The sequence below is a fragment of the Phaseolus vulgaris genome, chromosome 9 (genome assembly GCF_000499845.2).
Source record: "Phaseolus vulgaris cultivar G19833 chromosome 9, P. vulgaris v2.0, whole genome shotgun sequence".
NCBI lineage: Eukaryota > Viridiplantae > Streptophyta > Magnoliopsida > Fabales > Fabaceae > Phaseolus > Phaseolus vulgaris.
The window spans coordinates 29,365,359-29,391,624 of NC_023751.2; the positions used below are offsets into that span (position 1 = coordinate 29,365,359).

The 26,266-nt window shown below is 35.9% G+C and overlaps 1 protein-coding gene across 2 annotated transcripts; it reads left to right on the forward strand.

The window, feature by feature from the left end:
* The first annotated feature begins 9,465 nt into the window (after nucleotides 1–9,465).
* On the forward strand, nucleotides 9,466–22,898 carry LOC137820028 (uncharacterized). 2 transcript variants are annotated; one of them, XM_068623801.1, is made up of 10 exons: nucleotides 9,466–9,745; nucleotides 11,090–11,158; nucleotides 11,635–12,022; nucleotides 12,209–14,802; nucleotides 14,936–15,060; nucleotides 15,773–17,509; nucleotides 17,733–17,781; nucleotides 17,886–18,133; nucleotides 18,971–19,072; nucleotides 22,336–22,898. In XM_068623801.1, the coding sequence occupies exons 3-10, from the start codon at nucleotides 11,830–11,832 to the stop codon at nucleotides 22,568–22,570; spliced, it is 5,283 nt and encodes a 1,760-aa protein (XP_068479902.1). In that variant the 5' UTR covers nucleotides 9,466–9,745; nucleotides 11,090–11,158; nucleotides 11,635–11,829; the 3' UTR covers nucleotides 22,571–22,898. The 2 variants fall into 2 exon arrangements, with proteins under 2 accessions (XP_068479902.1, XP_068479903.1); XM_068623802.1 differs by having other exon boundaries at nucleotides 9,539–9,745; nucleotides 11,090–11,553.
* The last annotated feature ends 3,368 nt before the right edge of the window (nucleotides 22,899–26,266 follow it).

The following is a 26,266-nucleotide window of genomic DNA, read 5'->3' on the forward strand; positions in this document are numbered from 1 at the left end:
AAGATGGTATCAAATGTTAATTGGTTTTTTAATAACAAAAATTCACGAGTCTCTTCAAAAATTTATTATATCGTTAGTTTTTTGTCGTAGTTAATTTGTTGGTTTTTAAATCAAGTGTTATGATGTAAGGTTTCTCACTCTTAATTACTATTTTTTGAACCGTAAGTTAGACTACTACAAAAATAAATATTTTTCCTTAAAATGTAAATTTTATTAATAAAAATAAATATTTATTTATTTAATGTCCAAAATACAATATTTATTTTCTTTATTTTAATTTTCATTGCACAACCATGTCAATAGTATACAGTTTTTTCAAATTTCAAAACTAAGAAGATATCACTTTATTATCTAAATTTATCTAAAAACGTAATATTATATATATATATATATATTAACTTCTTCATCATCTCTTCTTTAAAGAGGAGGTAACTATCTCCTCTCAAATCCACTAAACTTTTAGATTTCATAATTGTACAAAAAGAAATTGAAAGTTTTGGGGATTTTTCTCATCATCTAAGACAAGGATTCTTAGTTCTTCGACTTCTTCTATGGTTAATCTCTTAGTGACTTTAATATGGGTTTTTTTCTACTCTCTACACTCTTTTACTTAAATGGTGACCCTAATGAAAAAAGATGAAAAGGATAACAAACAATAAGGAACAATAGGAGATGATAATGCACACTTTTGAGATTCACAAGAAGGTAACCAAAAATATTTTTTTTTAAAAATCATCATGTGAAAGGGAACATTTGGAATCATCTACATGCCAATTCAATTGGTTAGTTATCTAATTTTTATGGATTACATCATGATCGAAGGTATTAATTTAAAAAAGTTGCACATTTTTAAATTCTACATTAAAAATATTCATTTATGGACTCTTTCTCGTGATCATTTTTGTTAAAGATAATAGATAAACATTTTTCTTTTTCAAAATTTATATAAATGTTTATAAAGACGCGTCCTTATGTATTAAGAACCTAAATCATGTTCATCTGGTATAGTCATTTACTTTAATTAGACCACATCTTTTACAAATTATACATGCAAAAGGGATATTTATATGGAAACTGTGGTCTTACTTTGAAATGACAATTTAATTGTTTATTTTTCATGCAAGCTTTACAAAGAAGATCATCTTTGAACAACATTTTGGGTAAGCCTTGTATGAGGCCATGTTTCAACAACTTTGATATTAACCTCAAACTTGCATGGTCATTCTTCATACTCATTGATTCTCCTTTATTGATATATCACATAACTTTATTTTGTACAATTTTCTTTGTCTATTTGCATAAAAGATAAGAGTTTTCTCACTAGTTTTTACTATACATGTGTCTTTGTTAAACAAAACATTATATCCCCTATCACAAAAATGACTTATGCTTAATAAATTATTTTTAAAACCTTATACTAAAAAGGCATTATTAGTACAGGACAAAGGATATGTACATATTTTTCCAACACAATGCAATTTAGTAGTTTTTCTTCAAGAGATTTTGGTTTGAATTTGAATATTTCTTAATGAAATATGGAGGCAACAGAATACATGTAAAAGTGCATATTTATGTTATTGAGAGAGAAGTGGAATTTGAAGTTAGTGTTCTTAAGTGGTGTTAGGTCAACACTTAGGAGAAAATCTATAAGTGTCTTACAAATGATACTACTTTAGAGAGAGCCTAAGAACAAGAAAAAACTCCAAGAGTTTTGGCAGCATAACAATTCTTAGTCCAAGCTAAAAATTACATGAGTTTACACTTTTATTTATACTACTCTAGAAGTCCAAACTTGTGGCACTAGCTTCACAAATCCTCCCCACTCATAAGTTAACATGTGGCATCAATAACTTGTTGTCCAAGCTTTAAAGTCTTCTCCAATTAGAGGTGGACAAGTGGAAAAATAAACTTCGAGAACAACTTCCCATGTGGCACCTTCTTGGAAACTCATGTGGCGCCTTATTGGAGACAAGCTTCATATGTGATGCCACTTGTAAGCTTCATAAGTGGACGTTCAAAAGAGTTGTTGATAGAAGGTCAACGACCCAAAATTTTATGCTACTTGGTCCAAATATAAGACCCAAAATCCTATTCTTCTTAGCCTAAAATATATTTCTAAACTACTCTATACAATTATTTACAAAATTAAGAAGAAGAAAAAGAGAAAAAACATGGGTGTTTCCCTCCATGAGGCTTCATCTTCTTTTATCCTCTTAGCCAATCCTTTTGAGGCTGAATGATTTACACAATATCTTCCCTCTTTAGAAGGATTTGTCCTCATATCTGAGTGATGCTCAATAACAATAGTCATTCTTAGTTGATTTATTATTTTCCTCTAGGGTCAAACATCAACCTACAATAAACATTAAAAAAAAAGTTGCTTTTACTAGATTATAAACTAGGATGAAATTTCATCTCAAGAGGTGTAATTAACACTCAAATCAAGAAAGACTCAAATTAAGAATGTCAAACTGAAGAGTTCAAGTGTGACAACACTGGAATAATGTTTTACAAGACACTAAAACAAAATTAAAGCTAGAAACAACGTAGGCACACAAAAGGGAACTTTGGATAGGTTTTAGAATAGAATTAAAGAAATCAAACAAATTCTATACTATTTATGGCAACAGTAAACATTATGCGACAAGTAAACAAAACATTCATTCACTAAATTATGTTTAGTGTCAACATTATGATGCAAGGTCATAAGAGTTTTAGCATATAAATTATCAAGATTCAATTTATATAAACCATCGTAAAGTGTATCAGATCCAATCATGCAAGTACGCTTGTACAAACTGAAACAACTATTCTCAAACTTAAAAGAGTGTCCAACAACATCCAGTTTATACAAATAAACTAAATTCCTAGAAATACTAGATACATAAACAAGACTAAATGAAATTCAATGTTAAGGATTAAATGATAAGTCCCAATAGCTTCCACTGGAACATTCACTATATTCCTCATGAAAACAAATTTCTCATTTGGGTTTATGATCCAAGTTGAAAGGAATTCGTTTCTTTTCAAACCAAGTTTTGCATTTAGGGTAATCCTTCTGGAAATGTCCATATTTTCCACATAAATGACATTTTTCATTTTTCTTATAGATTTTAGATGATGCTTCATTAATCTTTAATGGTCCATTACCCTTTCCATGTTTCTTATGGACTTTCTTTCCAACTACCTGATTATTCACATGATAAATTGAGTGATTTCCTTGATTTTTGATCTCTTTATGAACTAACATATTGTGCAATTCATGCACATTACATTTGTCCTTCATGGTACATTTTAAAATGACCATACTCATACAGTAATGAGTTCAAGATGAACTGCAAAAGAAAACTTTCATCCACTATCATTCAAAGAGACTTAAGTCTTGTTGTAATATTTGTCATTTCAATGACATGTTCATGCATAGTACGAGAACCATCAAAATTCATGGTAGTTAATATACTCAATAATTTCTCGACAAAAGACTTATTAACAATTTGGGAACGCTCTTCCATAAATCTCATAATTTTTTTTGCACTTTCAGTTTTAGGAAGAGTAGATTTAATATTACTTGTTATGCTCATTCGCATAAATATCAGGCTAAGTCTATTTGAACATTCACATAAACTTAACATGTGAATGTAAAGAGACATTAACAAATACTTGAATTAACACATACTTAACATTAATACTCTGAGTCATAACTTAAACATACAAAAAAAAATCATATATCAAATAAACATTCTATGCATACTAATGTTCTCCTTTGGGGGTGATACATTAATACACAAAACATAATGATGCTAATAATATGAACATTATTCGGTAAGACATATGCATCAACTAGAAATATTTATTATCTTTTGATATATAAATCAAGTTAATAGTGCATACTCACTACTAACAATCATATCCATTGATTATAAGAACAATTAATCAATCTTTGGATGATCCATAAATGTCTTATAATAACAGATTACAATTAACTCACAAACCAATAATTTAGCATCCATTCTATAGGTAATTGAAATAAAATTCATCATTAATATAACAATTTTGATCATTTTTTACGATTACAAATTTAACATACAATTAATTCCATAAATAATATCGTAACCCTTATGTTTTGCATTCAAATAAAACAAAATTCATGAGTTATGGTGCCTCAAAAGACTTGAGATTTCGTGATTTTAATTTGAAATCAATTCATAACGTAGTGGAAATAAAGAGATAAATTAAACCATAAAATTTATCCTCAAATGCTATCATTTTCTTTGCAATATTCATAATTTTTAAATTAGGGTTCATAAAACAGGGAAAAAACATCATCCATGGATAATCATAAATTTGAGCAATCATGCTCTGATACCAAATGTAAAATCAAAGCTACAATAATGCATATAATAAGGATCTTACAATATATGATTCTCACATACCATACATTCAATTATAATAGAGATAGATACTTACATGGATCCATGATAGTCCCTATGTGAGTAATTTCTTCAATCACATTTTCTCAGTTTATCTCTTGCAATTATTTTCTCGTCACACCATTTTTTGATGGCCAACAGTGATACAACCTTCTTTGCAGAGGCACTACCTCCCACATTAACCAATGAATTATTTTATATTATTAAATCACATTTAGGCCCCAAACCCAAAATCTATTTAACATAAGTCACATTATAAAATTAATTTACACAATTTTCTAACATATTTGTCTTGTCATGCTTTTAGTAATTATTTTTTAAATTATAGTTTCTTGGATGGTATAATTACCTTATTCGTCCCTACATATTCAATTTAGTACAGTGGTTTTAAAAAAAATCAATTTGGTTCCTATGTTTTTTAAAATGTATACAAATTAGTCCTTTTTGTTAAGTCGCACCTTACAGTGTCAAATGTTGCTTATATGACAAAGAGATGTGGGATTGAGAGATGTGACGTGTCAAGTGGCGACGTCCCCTAAGGCCTTAACCTCCGCATCATCGTCGGCAGCATCTCCTCCCACCGTTGCGGCTCTCACTCCACCGACCAAGCCTTCAACATCGTCTTCTTTGGCTGAAACGCCAGTGAGCTCTCCCCCTGCGCTTGTGCCTACAGTTGTTCCCGTGGTGTCACCCATCATCCTTGTGGCTCCGCCTCCATAACTCTCTACTCAAAAAACGTCTTCTTCCAAGATGAAAAGCCTTGAAATGGACGCATTCAGTTTAATCAAAATGTTTGGTTAATAGTTATTGAAAAGTTCCCTTTCTTATTTAACATTTTAATAATTATTGGTAAACAAATAAGAAGAAGAAGAAGAACAACAACAACAAATGGTGTCATTGAATGTGCACTAATGCATTGGAAGAGGACAAGATGAGAAAAAAAAGCATGCATTTGAACCATGAAAGGGGTGTGATGTGAGAGCAAAGATTATCATCCACGTGTAAAGTAAGGAGCCTCAACTGAAAGAAATAGGAGTTGGAGAGTTATAAAAGCAGAGAAAGGGATTACATGTGTAGTAGAAAGGTTGGTAGTGGCTGAGATAAGATTCAACAATGGCGTCTACTTCTGCCACTCTTCTCAGCTCATCATCTTTTGTTCTTGAAAAGTGTGAATGGGTCAAAGCTCAAACCTTAACGACATTGTGAAAGGCGTTTTCGCTACCGCCTTTTCTCGGCGGGTGGAGATGACGTTGTTAACATTTCGTGAAACAGTGTCGTACTTCAGCACCGATATCGAGATTGTTTCTTCAGCGGTGACCACGACGACGGGGAGCCGTTCGACGATAGTTTGGGGATGTTGGCACATGTGTTCTCGCCGACGAATGGGAGGTTCCACCTGGATGCTAACGAGGATTAGGTGGTTTCTGGCTACGTGACGCACTCGACACTGTCAACGATGGTGAATTTGGAAGTAGTGGCAGTGCACGAGATTGGGCACTTGCTAGGGTTAGGTCACTCGTCTCTAGAAAAAGTGGTTATGTTTCTGACGATTTTGTCGCGGAGGAAGAAGGTGGTGCTAGCGCATGATTATATTGAAGGGATTCAATTCCTCTACAGTTCCAATCCCAATTTCAATGGTTCCACTGCCACGCTAACACCTGATCTTGACACGTCACATCTCTCAATCTCACCTCTCTGTCACATAAGAAACACTTGACGTCGTAAGATGTGACTTAACGTAAATGACTAATTTGTATACATTTTAAAAAACATATGGACCAATTTGATTTTTTTAAAAACCACTGTACTTGTACCGACCTGTCCCCGGGCGTTGACCAAGGTCAAAGTCAAACATATGGTGGGACCCACCAAGGGGGCCCCAAGGAGGAAAGTCAGTGGGTTGATCGCTTTGGGCTTCGCTAGGTTTGGGCGTCGCCAGGTTGAAGCGTCTCCCACCTTGAAGGCACGACCCTTTATTCTGAGAGTAAGTTTCGGCTCGGATGATGACACCCTCCGATACCCACGGGTAGGGAAGACCGTGGAGGGGACGTCCCAACAAGAGGCCACGGTATGGACGAGGAGGCCTCGGGCCCCGGTACCTCTGAACAGTAATAGAGAAAAGAGAAAGGTGGCTTCAAGGCCATATCCCTAGTACCAGTAGGGAGTAACCTGACTTGTGAAGTACCCATGCCACCTCTGGAGAATCCCTGGGACAGATATGACCTGGGAGAGGGCCACGCCCAGGGGTAATCCATGTGCATGGTACGAGAGGAAGGCTGATACACTCCTAGGGCAAGTGACTAGAGGCTGGGGCGCATGAGTTGGCACCCAGGAAGTCACCCCTTGCGCCTAAACCATTTCGAGGAAGGAAGACTTACACGCTGGGATTTCCCTAAGTTGGGTTACAGCGTCGTAAGGCCTTCCACGTGGAGTTGCGATTAAGTCAGAAAGGCCACGTGGTAGTAAGTACTGAAACCCAAGGTATATAAGCTTCTCTGAAAGCTTAGTGAGGTACGTTTTTACTCTTTACACGTTTGTACACACTGTACGCACGAGTGATTGGAGAGAGAGAAAAGTTAGTTACAATTCAGTTACGCGCCTTCAGAGCATCACAGTTACGGTGCTCCGATACGGAGGTGTTTGATGTTTTCTACTTGCTGACTTGATCGTCGGAGTGCAAACGGCCACAAGGGCACCCTTTGTTCTCTCTGTTTCAGGTACTCACGATGGTGTAGGGTGAAGATCTGGAACCAAGACGAAGGTGTCCTTGTTGCGCGAGTTGCAGCTACGCACGAATCACGTTCTGGTCCGGCAGGAACAATACTAAATTGGATATTGACCCTAAATGCAGGGACGAATAAAGTAATTATACCTTTCTTGGACATTTTATTGGTTTTCATTCATGCACTCATCATAGTTCTTTAATTGTTGGGTGTACTGATGTGTCAGAATCATCATAGGAAGACACAAGTAAAATAAGTAACTATTAAACAATTTAATGAATTTAAATGAATTCATGTATTGTATGGTAACGCATTTATTTTTATGCTTCTTATCTTTTGATGTAGCAAGTGACTTACTTGAAGCACTCGCAATTGATCTTGTTGATGATTTAATGACTTAACATGGCATATCACCTTCTCTTGTGATAAACGACTTAGATAAAATAATTCAAAACTTAATATTATTTATTATGATAAAAATACTTAAAATGAAAAAGTCTTTTTAATTGTATTAGACTATTAAAACTAAATTCTCAATAATAGATTATCAAAAATAGAATGCAACCAATTTTTTCCAAACAACAACAACCTTATTGCTTTTAATTTGACACAGACAAATGTATTTTTCTGTAAAAAAATTTCATCCAAAAGATGTTATAAATTTATAATAAATGGATTTAACTTGATCACACCTATAACCACTTTACTATCAAAATCAATAATATCTCATTTAAGGATTAATATTAGATTACACTTAAGTGATAATAATTATCTTGGAGGGCATTACAAGACAAGATAATTACAAAAAAAAATCTACTTAAAAGGTCGGTTCACGTTGTGGATTCTCTGTGTGTTTTATGTGGAAGCGATGAGGAAACAACTTCCCACCTTCTGATATCTTGTCCAATTGCGAATGCTGTTTGGAATTCTATGTCACAACTAGATCGAGGTCAGTTTTGTAAACCATTTTGCTATGAAGGAACACTTTGAACAATTTCATTGTTTTTGGTTTAGCAAAGAAGGTAATAAGTTGTGGAAATGAGTGTGAATTTCCATCATTTGGTGCATTTGGAAACATATGAATGAGATAGTGTTCAACCAAGCAAAAGTGGATGCAAGTGAAAATTTCTCTTTGGTTCAAGTACAGTCATGGACTTGGTTTAAGAACAAGGTTCGAAGGGTGTGTTTTTCTTTTTTAGATTGGGTCCAAAGTCCAACTACTTGTATTATTATAGCAACAAAACGTTGATCATCGTGGATTGAGAGGTTGGTCTCCCGTTCCTTTGCTCGACCCGAAAAGTGTGCATTATGTTTATTGTTTTTGCTTTGGTTTTTGGTTTTCTTGTTTGAGAGGCACAATTCTTCTTTGATGTGGAATCGTTTAGCATTTTTGTGTTTGTATGACGTTTTTTTCGTGAAGGTAGAAGATTTTTGTGCTTTGTATTGATAGGTTTGCTTTTACCGTAGGGTGCTTAGAAATGTTATTCGGATTCCTTCATGTATAAGGGTTGGAACACCCCTTTGTGTTTCTTTTATATTTATTTATTTATTTTTTGTTGATTAAAAATAATAATAATTATGATGTGATTATCTAATAAATTTATATGTAAATTATTTGTTGTAGAGGCGATTTTTTTATAATACATTTTTTTTTCATGAGTTAGAAGAAAACATCTATCGTAACACAACACACTTGTTCAATATTTATGTTTTTCAGTTCTTGTTTGCTTTTACACATTTTATCTTTGAAAAAAAATCTTGAAATAAATATAATTGATTTTTAAAATCAAATCCAAAAAAAAATGGCTGTTCTATGTTTTCTGTTTTAACTTTTGAATAATTTTAAATTTTCTAAATTGATTATTAGCAAGTCAAAATATTACAAACGATTTTTTTAACACGCAATAAGATAGCATAAATTTGTTGTTTGAAATACTTAAAAATAAATTTTGATTTGTTTATTACCACTGGAAAAACTCAAGAACTCTTGCATTGTATATTCATATTTTTTAAAATTATAAAAAATAACTTAAATCATTATTAAATTATCTAATTAAAATATTAAAAATAATTTAAAATATATTTTAGTTCTTAAGATATTAACAAAGAGTAATAGTAGGAAAGTGAAAAAATAACTGTATTTGAAGACAATTGGGGAAAAAAATTGTGTAAGAAATGGCTATATATAACTTAAATTGAAAATTGAACAAATAAGACCAGTGAATGTGGGTCCCACCGTGTTGGTGCCACCTGTCGCCAGCCAATTGGATAGCAACCCGAATTTCTATTTACCCAGTTTACCCCCAACAACTCTTCTCACAGCTTCTTCCGTTTTGAAACGCTTCCCGAATTGCGAGAAACGGCCCAGCCTCGGATCCGAAGCACCCAGCTTCTATCTCCGAACCTGTCCCTCTCTTGTTCGTTGAAAATTTCACTCACTGTTTCGATCACTTCTTTTTATCTGTCCGAGCTAGAGCGAGCAAGAACGAAACCAACGCGCCCCTTCCCTCCGTGCTGCTGCTCCTGCAAACCCTAAACGCTCGCCTTTCGAGGATCAGCTCCGTGCTTCAATGGAGCCTTCTCAATGTCACTGTGAGTTCCTGCCCTCTCTTTCTATCTCTACAAACCCTAGCTCCCTGTTTCTCTCTCTATAAAAATTGAAAAGTATGAAAAAAAACACGGAGCGAATCTACGCCTGCGTGCGCAATCTCCGCAACTCATTCTGCTGTTCTGCGCGGTGGCGTCGATTTGAATGCTGCTTTGGAAATGGAATTGTGCACGTGCTTCCGATCTTGCGTGTTTTCGCTGGAATGTGCGTTTTCTTGTTTGGTTTCAGCTCAGCTGGTGTTGGAGCTCGTGGAGGAATTGTAAATTTGTAATTCACTGTTTGTTGTGTGTTTTGCCTCGTTCCGTTTCGAGGAGAGCTGGAACGGAAGAAATGGAATTAAAATTGTTTTTGGTGATTTGTTTGATTAGATTTTAGCTTTAGCGTTTGATCCTTCGTCACTTTTTGTTTTGCTGCTTCCAATTCTTGGCATCCCTTGGAGGTCTATTTCTAGATAAGATTATGTTTAGATAAGGAGTTCTGATGAGAGAGTGGAGTTTGAATTTTTTTGTTTCTTTGATGATGAGTTTTTTCCAAAGCTTAATTTACGTAGGTGTTTGGAGAATTCTATAGGATATTTATTTGGATTTTCCCCGCTCAAATTGGAGAATTTGAATTAACAAATTTAGAGGTCGAGGCTTTGATATCTCTACTTGCTTCACTCTTTCTCTCTCTTCCGGACACCTACTATATTGGTGGTACAACTTAGGAAATAGGGTTAGAAGAAGGTCTTTGAATAGAATGCTGATTTGGTCTAATTGCCCTGTTCACTGTTTTCTAGTTAATTGAGAGTGGCTCGATCATTATGTCAATGGCACGAAATGATTGCATGTAGCTATTGAAAAATTGTATATTTATTCTACATCTATCGAGTTATTGGTTTGCCTTAGCTTCAAAACTAGTCAGCAGATGTGGGCAAGTAAAGTCATTTGCTGATTTCTAACCTTAGTGCTCCCTGTAATCATTATCATCCTTAGATAAATGAGTGAAGCATACAACTGTTTCACGTGCATACTCACATAAATATGTGTATGTGAAACTACTTGGTATGCCTTTTTTTTTCAACATAAGTGAAAAATGATGGCTTCAGGACATTACTCAATATTGGATATTTGATCATAATTTTTATGTACATGACCATGAATGGTTAAGATTAAAACATTAACTCATCTCTGAACTGTATAAAAATTTATGTATGTAGATTACATCTGGTTAATTTAGGGTTAGTTGTTAAAAATAGGTTTGTGCCTAAAATTCTATACTTTTGGATGCCATACAAATTGGTAAATGTCTTATTTATATCTTCTGTTAATTTGTGTGTTTACATGCAGATAAAAGGGGAAAATTTTGAGATTCGGCTGATTTGAAGTTTTTGGATACTCCTTGAGGGCTGTTAACTGGTAATGTGTTTGTAACGAATTGCAGCTTTGATTTTCTATTTGCAGAATTGCTGCCTGGTAGTATGGTACCACGAATATGATATATTTATCAACTGCTTAAGGATAGTTAGTTGAGGGAATAATTAAATACTAGTGGGTTGCCAGAATGCAATAACACGGATTATTTTTGCATAACATGAAGAACACACCTATTTCCAAATAGAGGGCAGAATCTGCAAATAGGGTGTGCAAATTAGAAACATTGCTTTTGGATTCATTTTTGGAAAGCTAATTTTGCATTTTATATTACTGGCTATGCTTGCGAGGTGTCACTGTTATGCATAATCCTCTGTACTCTTTATTGTGCATTAAAGAGCTCTGGTTAATATGGCCCAAGTATGACATTTATGTGACATGTATGTTATTTTTAACCTTCACATTTTTTTGCAATTATTCTGGTAGTTAATTTACACCATATGATTTTTTTTTTCCTGCAGGAATGTTTTAATAGTTTCAAGGGTTAAATGGTAGTTGCTCAGAGGTGTATTTATGGACAGCATAATACATACTTGGAGAAACTTTTCTTGATTTTCCTGCTATGTAGTTTTTCAAATATTTTTAACTTTTTCCCTTGATCAATTAGACTTTCATATAAATAGTTGTGTGCTGAAAATTTGTGGGCTGGATTATCTATGCCTGGAAACGAAGTAGGAGATAGGGTCCATAATTTTTTTGGTCAAGAGAACTTGTCCCAGGGACAATATCATTCTCAAGCTGTTGATGGGAACTGGCCAGGACTAAGCAACAATTTGTGGGCTGGTAGCCAGAGACCGATTGGTGTGCCTTTTATTTCCAATTTGAAGAACTTTAATCAACAACAATCAGGTAAAGGTTCTACGAACTTTAATTTTTTGATTTCTAATTGTTTCATGATATCTTTTCCATCTGTATTATCCTTTTTGTATAGTTACATTGGTTTTAAATAAGTAATCTGTTGTGTTGAAATTTTTTCTTTTGTTTATGAGGTTGTCTTTATTGAATACTAATCAAACTTTCTTTCCTGGAACAAAGATCCCGAGCAGGGGCACACAAGCTCTCCACATTTGCGACATGGTTTGAACCTATCACAGACTAGTTTTAGGCATGAGTCTGGCAGAAATTTGTTGCCAAACCAGCAATCAGCTGTGAATGGCTATATACAGGGACAACAGGTCTTTCAGACCAGGCAGAATGAAGCTAACATTCTGGGAATGGACACTGAATCTGATTGGCAGAGTATGTCAAGAGGAATTCCAGTGCTGGAGTCCCAAGGGAGTGGTCTTGAACTCTACAAGAAAAACTTGGCTAGGAATGATGCTACTGAATCTCCCGTCAATTTTGATTTTTTTGGAGGTCAACAGCAAATGAGTGGACGGCATAGTGCAATGCTTCAACCTTTACCTAGACAGCAGTCAGGAATAAATGAAATGCATTTATTACAGCAGCAAGCAGTATTTAACCAGATGCATGAACTTCAGAGGCAGCAACAATTTCATCAATTAGAAGTGAAGCAACAGAATTCTATGACTCCTACTTCCTCCATTTCAAAACAGGCAGTTGCAAGCCATTCTGCATCTCTCAGTGGCATTCCCGTTAATGAGACATCTAACCTTATATGGCAGCCTGAAGTTATACCAACTAATGCTAATTGGCTCCAGCATGGTGCCTCTTCAGTTCTTCATGGGTCCTCAAATGGACTTATGTTATCTCCTGAACAAGGACAGGCATTGCGTCTAATGGGTCTGACTCCTAATCAGGGTGATCAGTCTCTTTATGGGGTTCCAATTTCTGGTTCAAGAGGCTCTCCTAACCTGTATTCTCATGTTCAAGCGGATAAGCCTGGAGTGCAGCAGGTTTCCATCCCACATCAGTATTCTCATGTTCATGGGGACAAATCTGCCATGCAGCACATATCAGCTGGTGATAGTTCATTTTCTCCTCATCAATATGCTGCATTTTCTGACCAAATTAACACAAACGATGGCACTTCAGTTTCAAGGCAGGATCTTCAGGGAAAAAGTATGTTTGGTTCTACTTCTCACAGTATAAGTAGTGGACTGAATATGGAGAACTTGCAGCAAATGAATTCTGAGCAAAGAATTGTTCCAATGCAAGATTTTCACGGGAGACAACTTGCTGGATCTGTAGAGATGTCACAGGAAAAAATGCTAGTGCAGACTCCTACTTCACAGAATGTGGCTACCTTAGATCCAACTGAAGAGAAGATTTTGTTTGGTTCAGATGACAGTCTGTGGGATGGATTTGGCAGGAATTCAGGTGGTTTCAATATGCTGGATAGTACAGATAGTTTTAGCGGGTTTCCATCTATTCAGAGTGGTAGTTGGAGTGCACTTATGCAGTCTGCTGTAGCAGAAACTTCTAGTGGTGACATAGGCAAACAAGAGGAGTCTAGTGGCCTAAGTTTCCAGAATACAGGACGATCATCTGGAAATGAGCGACCTTCAACTACTGATAGCAGCAAACAACAATCTATTTGGACTGACAATAACTTGCCATCTGCATCCAACATAAATTCAAGACCTTTCCTTCGACCTGATGATGTTAATAGGCCAAATGCCACTGAAAATTATTCTGGTGTTTCTGGGTTTCATCAGTCAGGTCCTGATGCTTTGCATGAACAGCATAACAGGTTGCCGAATAATTCTCAGAGATCAATGCCACAGTTTTTAGAAAGAGGCAAATGGTTAGATTGCAGTCCTCAGCAAAAACAACTTGCGGATGGAGGTCTTATATATGGAAATGCTGCTAACTCTTCAGGTTTCGAAAAAAACCAACAGACCATATTGTCAGGAAATAGTAGTGGCGATCCTTTCAATAAATCTAATGGATGGGATATTATGAAATCACCACCATTTGACAGGAGTTCAAATTTCAATATCCATGAAAATGAACACTCATTGCAGCCCCATCATGAGAAACACATGCATGAGGAGATGGGCCAGGTTCCTGCTATATGGGAACCTGATTCTGATACTACTTCATCTGTTGGAATGGAACAGGTGAAGTCTGCAGGTAATATGCAGGTTTGTGGGGAAGATTCTGGCACAAATGGTATTGCTGGATTGCCAAATTCTGGCACCGCATGGTTCAGCCAGCATAGCAGCAAGCAGCTTCCTAATGTTGATGTATGGAGGGATGCAGAGTCAGCAGTGAGCCATAGAAGAAATGAGATTCCAGGAAAGTATAAGTATCACACGGAGAAGAACCCCGTAGTTTTGGAATCATCAAAGAACGGAAAGGTAGAAGGTGAGACACGTGATTTAGAGGACTCTAACAAAAAGGAAAAATCAGCAGATAGTCTTGGCTCTAATCCTTCCCATCCTAGAGCTGGTAGTATGAGAGAAAATAGTAATTTTGATGGCAATGATTTGCATAGTCCAAAGTTATCTGGTCAGGGTAATCGAAGACCTATTGTGACTCGTAAATTTCAGTATCACCCAATGGGGGATCTGGGTGTTGAAGTGGAACCTTATGGAAACAAGCGGGTCATAAATTCACATCCTATGGCCCATCAGCCCTTTGGAGGGCTTAAAGGTCAGGACCAAAGCTATCTTGGACAGTCAAATTATGGTCATTCTGACAGGAATTGTAATGAAATAAATAAGGTACTTTGTTAGTTACCTTGTTATATACGTCTATTATTGTCCCTATTATTTGCTTAAAATTTCCTGTCTTGAAAAATCTGGAGTTGTTTGTATCCTTTACAATGTGTGACTGAAACATGTACCCAATTTTCAGGGCGACTCAATAAGCTTGGATAAAAATGCTTCAAAAAGCATACTCCCGGGTCAAATGTCAAAAAAAATTACCTCATTTGATAGAAGTGTTGGGAATTTTGCCCCGCAGAAGACTATTTCTCCCAGGTAGTTGAATGTTGAAAATTCTTCATGCTTTAGTTTACTTGTGTAAATTTAGTGTCTTCATGTGATACTGCTTAGTTATTGTTGAAATAGTTTGCTTCTGTCATGAAAGGTGACCATGGTATGCATTCTTTTTACTTTTGCATGTGGTACTTCCTGCTTAATTATTGTTGAAATTATCTGCTTGGTGGGATAATGTACCTGATTTCTTAAGTCATGTAATTCTTTAAAGATAGATTTTCTTTGCCACGTTGTAGGTTTTCTTAGTGGCTTTTGGCCTAGTCCCCCCCTCTTGCTTGTATTACTCTTTTAATTGTTTTTATGCTACTTGGGGTGCTGCAAATGATTGTTGTTATTTGGGGTGCCAACACAGGGACGCCAAATAACAGTGATGATTTATCACTTCCATCTTTTGATTAAAAATTCTGCTTGCTGCTGTGAAAGGTAACCATGAAGCATTTTTTTTTTTTTACATTTGCATGTGCTAAACTTTAGGTCTAATTGGTGCTGATACCTATTTTACATTTCCTCTCTCTTTCCTTCGCCTACTATATACTCTTGCATGACTAAGATGACCTTAGATCAACTGTTCACTTCAATTTCTTAAAACTATTGTAGTCAAAATATTCTTGATGTTCTGTCAAGTGGACCAGTCAAGGGTCATGGAATTGCAAGAAACACTAGTCTTTCTTTCTGACTGCTATTTATTTTTCAGGGGGCCTGAAACCGAATCTTCTGATGGATCAGTTGCACATCATCAGCAGAATCAAAGTCTTTTGTCTCAGGGCTTTGGCCTACAATTGGCTCCTCCTACTCAAAGGCTTCCTGTGGTACCTTCTCATAGCTCAATAGAGAATGAACATACTGCAGCACACGTGTCTGAGACAAGGGATAAGGATCAAACATGGTTAGGTACTAATCAGACTTTTACTTCTCGAGATCCATCTCATGGGGAGCTCAGGAGTAATATTTCTAGCACGGAAGGACACATTTTTGATAAGGCCTCACAATATGATGTGCTGGGAAGCATTCCACAGGCTTTTACATCTGGCTTTCCTTTCTCCAGGCTCCATTCTCAAAATCAGAGTTTAGCAAATTTTGGTGGACAAGTGGCAAATACACAATCTTCTAGCGTAACTTTCACTGCTTCCATGAATCATACTGATGAATATTGTGAAAAAGCTCAAACTAGTCAATCTGAATTGGCTTCTGCTCAGGATATGCCCCAGCTGAATGGTATAGACCAAGATCATCTGAGAGATCCTGGCAACCAAATTTTGACAGCTGAGGCTGATACTCAATCTTCTGTTACTTTCAGTGCATCTCAACGAGGCACCATTTCGAATGTTACACACAATGTGTGGACCGGTTTTTCTAGCAAGCAACATCCTAATGCTTTGAGGTTTCTATCCCCACCCCAACAAATTAATGATTGTGAAATGATCACCGGCTCACGGAATTCAGGTGATGAAGGTTTTGAGAAAGATGGTAATGATGTCTCTGATACCGGTCCTTGTGCTTCTTACCCCAACAACTCTGGGGTAAACTTGCTTGAAGGAATTTCTGTGCAGCAGACATTGCCCGAGAATGATGTTATTGCTGAAGAGGTGGCAGGTGCATCACACCTGAAGGAACCTGTTAGGAAACATGCATTTGATGCAACTCAACCTAGCCCAGCTGCTACTCCTAGAGATATTGAGGCTTTTGGCCGATCTTTAAGAGCAAACATTGTTTTGAATCATAATATCTCCTTGTTGGATCAAGTTCAATCTACAAGAAACACAGAGGTTGATCCTAGTAATCGGGATGTGAAGAGATTGAAAGTATCTGATAATGTGGTGGACAAACAACTGGTAGATTCCAACCATGGGCAACAATTGTCATATGGATATGATAATGTGGGCAAAGATGGTTCAGGTAATAATTCCACGCCAACACCAGATCCTAATTTGCTCAGCTTCTCAACAAAGCCCCTTGATGGACAGGACACAAATGCATATGCATCTTCTCAAGAGGAGGTTGGTTATGGTAAAAAAATTGAGGTTGTTGACAGTAATAAGGCAACTTCAGTTAAAAGTGATTATTCCCTTGTAAATCCTCAGATGGCACCATCATGGTTTGAGCGATATGGAACTTTCAAAAATGGTAAGATGTTGCCAATGTATAATGTACAGAAGATGACTGCTGCTAAGATTATGGACCAGCCTTTTATTGTACCAAACCAATCAATAGAGCAAATTCAAAATGTTAGTGATGCTCAGCTAAGTAACACAAGGGAAAGTCCAATGTCTGTGTCAGTTGCAAGTAAGCATGTTGATTCTCAGTTATCAACTCCTGCCAGTGAACCTGAATTGCGTTTTGTGAGACCAAAGAAGCGAAAAAGTGCCACATCTGAACTCATACCATGGCATAAAGAACTTTTAGAAGGTTCCAAAAGGCTTCGAGATATTAGGTGCTTATCAAAACTAAGTGATTTAATGTGCTAATTTTTTGTTGCTGTTAGTGTAGGAAAAGATCACGTATCACTGGTTGATATTATGTTGTTTTAGTTGTTTTGTGAGAAAAATGCCAAGCATTTCCTTTGGTAGTATGACTAATTTAATAGTTGTATGTTTATGACTATGTCAAGTATTTTGTTCTCCCATAATTTAAATTTCTCATCTTATTTTTGGCAGCGCGGCCGAGTTAGACTGGGCTCGAAGTGCAAACAGATTGATTGAGAAGGTTTGTTTATAATAAAATTGGTCTAACACTCGTGAATCTATAATTCTATAATTCTATAATTAATAATTTCACTTTACCCTGTATAATTATAATTATAATTATAGGTTGAAGACAGTGTGGAGGTAGTTGAAGATTTGTCAGCAGTGGTGAAGTCAAAAAGAAGACTTGTCTTGACTACACAGCTCATGCAGCAACTACTTGGCCCTCCTCCGGTTTCAGTTCTTGTAGCCGATGTGAAGTTGCATCATGAGAGTATGGTCTACTCAGTTGCCAGATTAGCATTAGGAGAAGCATGCAGTTCAATTTCATGGTCCAGATGTGATACACTTTTGACTCCTGGCAACAAGAACATGTAAGTGGACTCCCCAAGCCTTGTGTATCTATCTATATATGCATGCCATAGTTGTCAATAGCACCAAGTAGTGGTGCTATTGCAGCATGGCTGGAGCTTGCTAGAGAAATAGAATATCATCAGTTTGAGGCAAAACCTTGATGGAGCAGGGGGCACTATTTTAGTGGATCTCAAAAAACCTATTTTAACCATGAATCAGTATCATTTAGGGCTGTTTTAGGTGGTCAAATTAGGACTTCGTCCCCTCTGAATCAGAACTGAAACTTTACTTTTGGTCACTACTATGAAGTAGCACAACCCACTGTTCTACTTTCTGTGGCAGCATTTCTAGCATTTTCTGGCCATATGTCACAGTTTTTGGCTACCCAAACCTTTGTTCTCCATATTTTCTGGAAATCCCCAGGACTGTAGTGGCCATTTTCTTATGAACCTGCCTTTCTTTATGGCCAACCATGACCTTTGCTGCCTTACTCTGTTTTGTTCTTGTGTAGGTCTGTTTTGTTTAGTCTCCATTCTAGATTGTTCATCTCACTGTCTTGTAGAACTTTCAGGGTCAGCCACTATGTACTGTTATTTAGGATTGACAACAACAATGGATGTATAAGGGATCTGTGTTTACATTGGTGTAGGTCAATCACTCGTAATTTATCCCAAATTTTACCATAGGATTGAATTCCTGTTAATATAGATTATATTTGTAAGTCGGGAAAGTCATATTCTAATATAGTCATTGAATGATATGATAAAGTCTTGTGCCACTATAAACTGATTCCTTTTCTACTTTGCATTTTAACTCCTCCTATAGCAATTAACATTTCTGAGTGATATTTTCTGTAGACCGCTTGAAAAGTGTAAATCATCCCATAAAATTGATCAGTACATTTTGAAAGTTACGGACTTCATTGGTAGAGCAAAGAAACTGGAAGACAATATATTGAGGTACTATTGTAGTACATATTTTTTATGCTTTATACCCATGTTTTTATTTTCTATATTTGGTGTCTGGTCTATACAAGTAACAAACTTGATGCATGGGCTCATTTGTCTATGCATGCTAATATCAACATGTGCTTTGGTATTGAAATCTTGAAGGTTGACATAGATTTGCCGTTTTCTCTAAATGGGGCTTACGTCGGATTTACTTGACCACTCGTGAAATAGAGGTGCAAGCTTTGCTTGTATAAGTGGTTTTTCTAACAAATTTTGGTTATAATTGTGTACTACATGTTTTGATAAAATCATAGGTTTAACATGGGAAAGAGGCTTCTGCTTTTGCTGTTGCTAGCATAGGTCTTTTTACATGTTGAACATAAAATTAAATAGTTGGTTAAGTGGTTGCTCAATATCGTAATTTTGTATAACCCCCTAAAAATAGTGCAACAAAGACATCTAATTTTTTTAGATTAAGTAACACTTAATGGTGATCAATGAATTGAAAATGTGAAATTATCCATATGAATTGTGTGAGGTTATGTACAAAACATGTGGAACCAAATACACATGGGGGAAGACTGTATAGGGGAGAATAAGGAAAAACTGTAGAGTGAGGTACCTGATCATTAAGCATAGATGATGGTATCTGATTAATGAGATAACATGCTATCTAGATAACATTTCCCAAAAACGACAAGGAAAATGATTGTGAAGAAGGGCAATTTCAACAAGATGTTTGTTTTTGTGTTTAGTGACCCCTTTTTGCTAAGGATTATGGGGGCATGAAGTTTAATGAAGAATACTCTTAGATGCTAGAATTGTTGGGATTGGTGAGACAGGTATTCACAAGCATTGTCAGTACGAAAGATGCGTATGTATATGCTAAACTGTTTTGATTTCATTATAAAATGTGTGAAAGATAGATAACAGCTTCGATTGATTTTCATTAACCAAATTTAAGTAGATGTAGAATAGGTATTTGTTGTTATATTTGTAGAAATAAGGAACTGATTCTATATAATCAGAAATACTGTTATAATTATATAAATAAAAGTTGATCCTATGTAATCGAGAATATTGTTGTAATTATATAAATAAGAAGCTGACTCTATATAATCAGGAATATCTGTATTATGTGTTATTAGGAATATTTTTATTTATTCTCATATCATATCTTTGTTACTAGAGGATATCCAATCTCCTCCATTTATTGTATTGATTCCTTTTTTCTTAATACAAATAAAACACCCGTGTTGTATTAGAAACATGGTTTCAGCACAATATTTCTCTCTTTCCTAGAGTTTAACCTTTAGAAAGGGAACACAGTATTTAAAATCATGAAGATTTATAGTACGAGAATACCCAAAATAGCAAAGTGAACTAAGGAGAAAGATGACGAATCTCGTTTGTTAATGCTAGTAGAAAAAGACTGAAAATGTGTTTGACCTAACTGGTACAACATACAATTCAAACTAGATATTTTAATCTTGAGAGCATCCCCTACTATTTGGTCTACTTTGGATGTCCTAATTGTGCATGAATCTTCATTGGAGAACTAACAGGCCAGAAATAGGTGTTGATGGAGAGAGATAGTAGAGGCTGTGCGACGACGCCAATTGTCCGTTCCAATATCTGATCCTTCAAGGTAACACTATTTTTGGAGAAATTGAAGATAAATTAGAGGGGATCTGGTCAGTGACGGAAAGTGAATTGAATGGTGTGTGTAAAGAATAAAGTCAATAGTAAAGGATGGAAGGGGGGAGGGTAGTGCCAATGCCGAAAGCTTGTGTTTGTGAATCATTGACAATGAGTAGAGGGCAAATTGTCAGTAGTAGTGAAGGAAGAGAAAAGAGAATGATTATTAGATATATGGTCAGTGGCAAAGAAGGAGATTGAGAGAGATATGCAGAGGATTTATCGATGGAAATTCTCACACCATTGGAGAAAGTCCTCATCTGAGGCTGGTCAGTTGGTAATGCACAAGCAACAAATCTTAGTACTAGATCCTGAGCAATATTGGTTGGATGAGTAGTTTCCCATGCAGCTTCCAACACCTGTCAATGGTATGACCATTGTAGTGACAATGCTCACATTTGAAACGATTTTTAGAATTACATGTGCAAAATTAGGGCTGAGGCAAATGCAGAAGTGTTCTCAGCTGAGGAGGTATGTGTCTTTATGTTTATTTTTGGAGGAATATGGAGGATAATTGTATGGTGATCTTGGGCTGGTGGTGTATGATGAAGGGGCTGCTTTCAGGAGGAAAGGATGGAGATGCAGGAGAAAAGAAGAGAGAAAAAATGGCTACCATTGAAAATTGTCTCTAATGATGTTAAGGAGTGAGCATAATGTTTGGGACAAGGGGTTGCAGGGATCAAATGGTAATTGACCTATTTAAACAAATTAATCCAACGGTTCACTTTAACCTTATTCCCATATATTATGCTACTAAAAAACTATTGGGAGTTATATCATTTAAAAGATGTTTAGCATAATATTATATAAGGGAGATAAATATATAGCATAACTAATATATAAACAGAATTCATACAGATTGAAAAAGTATATCTAATATACTAAGAAGAAATATATAAAATAATAAGCTCGAAGAATATAAAATTTTATTAAACAAATACATAGATAGTTACATAATTGAAAATATATACATTGTTTGTCTATTTTCACAGTAGTCGGCATCTCCCTGTTGTTACATGATTTTGGGGGTTCCGCTCTGTTATCTGTGATAGTGACTACTATGATATTAGTTGGGAATGTTGGATCGTGGACTGTTGCAAGTCTTCATTATACTGAGTATTTTGTTTTCTGCTTGACAAAGTATGCCATATAATGTATTTTTCATTACTATTATGAATTTTCTGTGACATGGGCAATTAGGCTTGCAATTTTTTGCTGTAGGTCGAGCTACATAAAATTTCAAGCCTTATTTCTCTTCATGTCTAATGTTTGTGTACCTTGTTACAACATGAAATTGTTCAAAATTTCTTTATTCCTAATCCTCTCGGCACTTTTGCTGTTTACCCATTGAGAATTTCGTTTGCCTTGTTAATGGTGGTATATCAATATCCATTACTCAAGTGCAGTGCATGTGGAAAATTTGGCCTTCATGTTTGTCCTTTAAGTTGGTTGCCTGCTGCTAGTGTTATGTTACTATCGCTGTGTTGTATTTCATTCCAATTCTTTAATTAGTGTTTACATGACATCTACGATTTGTTGTACTTATTGTATGTCATTTCATCCTGGTGATGCAGATTAAATAGCAAAGCCTCAATTTTGGACTTGAGAGTGGAATGTCAAGATTTGGAAAGATATTCTGTCATCAATCGATTTGCGAAGTTCCATGGGCGGGGACAAAATGATGGGGCAGAGGCCTCATCATCTTCAGATGCAAATACTAATGCTCAAAAATCGTTTCCCCTTAAATATGTTACTGCAGTTCCATTGCCTAGGAATCTCCCAGACAGGGTACCATGTCTCTCACTTTGATAATTTATTAATTCATTTTTCTATCTTTTTTGATCAACTGACTCCACAACCTAATGTTTCTGGTCCTTTTCTTTCAACTTCTATTATTGCACTTCATCACCATAGAACTATACAACTGGCAATGTAGGGGAAGAATGGTATTTTAGATCGCCTCTTCAATCACTGGAGGCTGTAGATCTTGCAATCTATATATTTGTATGTATGTGTAGATCTTTTCAATGTAGTTATCTTATGATTTTCAGGTTCCAAGCCATTTGTATATAGCAAATTATATATGCAGTCTATTAAGGTTTAACCATACCATTTGGCTTGGTTTTGTCTGATTAAACATAGGTCTTCACTTATCATTTTGTTTGTTTCAATATCAAATCATTTTCTCTGCGTTTTCCTTTGTAGTCCTTCCCATTGCAAAATCCCTTTGACAGGGATGTTACATTGCCATCAGCAAATGTAGGTGCGTCAAAAGTAGTGAACTTGATTTACTTTTGGTATTTAATTAGTCTTGATTGTCGACTATATACACCAATTTGCAGTTATATTAAATGTCCATGAATTACTCATAGAACTTGTCTTTAATTTGGATAAAAATTGGCACTTAATTATTAAGATCAGTTGATGTTATACAGAGAAGATTGTATTGTGGATATATTAATTTAAACTATTACTCATAAAGTGATGAAGTTTGTTCTTTTCCAGTTAAGGTTTGCTTAGTTATTTTTCTGTTTTAATAAGTCCTAATCTTTAGGAATATATTTTATTTCAATTAGTTTGTTATGTAAATTGTGCAGTTAAGATAATGTTATGTGTTTCTGCTGTTTGTTCTTATCATGTTGTCGTAATGTGGCTATAAAGCCAAATGTAGTTTTCAATAAAACTACACAAGTCATTCTCTCCATTTGAGCTTGTACATTGTTTCAATTGTGTCTAACAAGTAGTATCAGAGACCCTACTGGGCTTTTACAGAAAAGAAAGTTGCAATCTTAAGTTTGACTTGCAAACACCAGTGTTTAAACACGCGAGTTTCATAGTAGCAAGTGAAGGGTTGTTCATCCAACCAGCTATGCTGCACTTTGATGCTCATTATGACCATTGGATTATTCTTATGGAGACCTTCTTAAGGTTGAAAGAATATTGGAGTTGGTTGAACACAGGGTATGTGGAGCCAGCAGCCGGAGCAGATGTGACAGTTGCAAGTAAAAGGCTTGAGGAGCTGAAACTGAAGGGGATCTAAAGGTGAAGAACTGCCCTTTCCAATCAATTGGCAAGCATTCTTGAAACTATATTTTCAAAAGAATGCTAAGAAGATTAGGACTTGAAGAAGAAATTTGAAGGGAGTGTGCTAGGGTGAAACGCTCACTTCTTCAAGCTTTGAGATATTTTGAAATTATGGGAATGTATATAAGCGAGATCATTAATGAATATTTTGCCCAGTCATGATAGTAGCAAACAAGACGAGGGTGAGTGGAGAACAATTGAAGGATGTTTCTATTCTCGAGAAAATCCTTGGAAATAGACGAAAAACTTCACTTACGTTGTAGTCTCAATCAAATAATCTAAGGATATTGATGCATTCACAATCATTGAATTGCAAAGCTCAGTCATTGTGCATGAACAAAAGTTTCATAGTAGCATTGGAGAAGAACATGCCTTGAAAGTGACTGTGGGTGAGAAATAGAGGAAGAAGTCGTTTAGAGGAAATTTCAGAGGAAAAGGTCGAGGAAGAGGGCTCGTGCTTTCAATACAGGCATTGGAATGTCATACATGTCACGAACTTGAGCCATTTTTAAAGGAAAATTATACCAAGTTAGAGAAGCCAGAGGATGTGTTGTTACTTTATGATGATTTTAGCATAAAAACACGATTTAAGATTAGAAGCTTTAAACCCATTTAAATGTTTCAGGAATTTTGTTGATAAGGAGATAGAGATGTATATCAAGTGTTTACACACTTACAGAGGGGGTGAATTCCACACATTAAAAGGAACCTTACGAAGGCTTACATTCCATAATAGAATGAAGTGGTCAAGAGAAGAATCGGACAATGATGAATTTAGTTTGTTTAATGCTCTCAAAAAAGAAGATTCCCAAAACCTTGTGTCTTGAGGCAGCAAATTGGACCTTATATGTTCTAAATAGACGTACCATGGTAGCTATGAAGAATGTTACTTTGGTAGAAGCATGGTCTGGTGTGAAGCCTTTAGTGGATCATTTTCAAGTATTTGGAAATGCTGGAGGACCAAGCTTGAGAACAAGATTTTGGGTTTGTGCTTTTAGGAATTAGTGAGAGCAAGAGCTTGGGTGTATGATCCTAAGAGTGGTGATTAGTAGAGGTGTAATCTTTGCGGAAGATGAGCAATGGGAATGGAATGCAAGCTTTGAAAAACAAATATCATTAGATCTTGAATGGGGCAACGCTGAGATTAATGTAGAGGAAGAACTTGAGGCAGAAATGGATGAAAATATTGGATCAATTGAATATGACCGAGAAGAAAATCAAACAACATGAAATGACTATCCTATGAATACAAAAGAGTTCAGTGCAGGAGGAAGTTGGTCACACAGGTCTGCACTCGGATAAAGGACTTTGTGAGTGGTGGTGAGGGTCTATCCAAGGAGGAAGTTGAGCTCCGTATGGCCTTAGTAGCTTTTGCAAATCCCTTCAATTACGAAAAATGTGAGGAACTCGAAGTGGAAATTAGCAATGGATTCTGAAATTAATTCCATGAACACAATCATACTTAGAGGCCTACTGATTTGTCAGCAGGAGCCAAAACCATTGGAGTCAAATGGATATTTTAAAAGCAAAGTTAAATTAGCTTGGAGAAGTTGACAAGTACGAACCTCAATTAGTGACCAAAGGGTATTCACAACAACAAGGAGTACATTGCACTGAAATATTTACTTCAATGGCTTGAATGGACACAGAAAAGATGATGTTGACACTTGCATATTGGGGAGCTGGAAGATTTTTCAGTATGATATATTAAATCAAAATTTCTCCAAGGTGAGTGAGGATGTATATGTGGAGCAGCCAAAGGGTTGCGAAAAGAAGGGAAGTGAGCATAACGTGTACAAGCTTAATAAAACTTTGTATGGTTAAACAAGCTTCAGAGGTTTTGTTTAATCGTACGTATTGAAACTCATTTAATTAATGATGGTTTCCAAAAATGTCTAAATGACCAGACCTTATTCACCAAGATGTGCAATGAAGGTAAAGTGCTAATCGTTAGAATTTCTGTGGATGATTTAATTTACAGTAGTGATGATTAAGGCAGATGCTATGTTTTAAGAATTCTATGGAGAGTATTTGACATGACTGATTTAGGGATGAGGTTTTTTCTTGGCATAGAAGTGCTACAAAAATCTGACTGTATTTTCATTTGTCAAAGAAAATACACCACTAAAGTGTTGAGGCGTTTTAGGATGCTTGAATGTGTGAATACATCTCAACAATTAAAATTGTCAAGAAATCCAGTCATGCATGCCAGGAGTAGGCACATTGATGTGCGATGTCATTTTGAGAGATCTTATAAAGATGGTGAAAGTTTAAATGATTAACACTAGACCAGATGTCTGATTTATAACAACCATTGAAGTTGGAAGCATTTCAGAAGCAAAGAAAAATGATGGGTGTGTATTGATGCAGAAGTAAGTTGACTGCATTCTGGAGTTAGTTTAAGGGAGGGTACGAAGAAGT

Bases quoted from the DNA above. Each gene is read 5' to 3' on its own strand.
- LOC137820028 (XM_068623801.1), top strand. From the start codon at position 11,830: ATGCCTGGAAACGAAGTAGGAGATAGGGTCCATAATTTTTTTGGTCAA. The intron at 12,023-12,208 runs GTAAAGGTTCTA...CCTGGAACAAAG, and splicing joins CTTTAATCAACAACAATCAG to ATCCCGAGCAGGGGCACACA. The intron at 17,510-17,732 runs GTGCTTATCAAA...TATTTTTGGCAG, and splicing joins AAAAGGCTTCGAGATATTAG to CGCGGCCGAGTTAGACTGGG.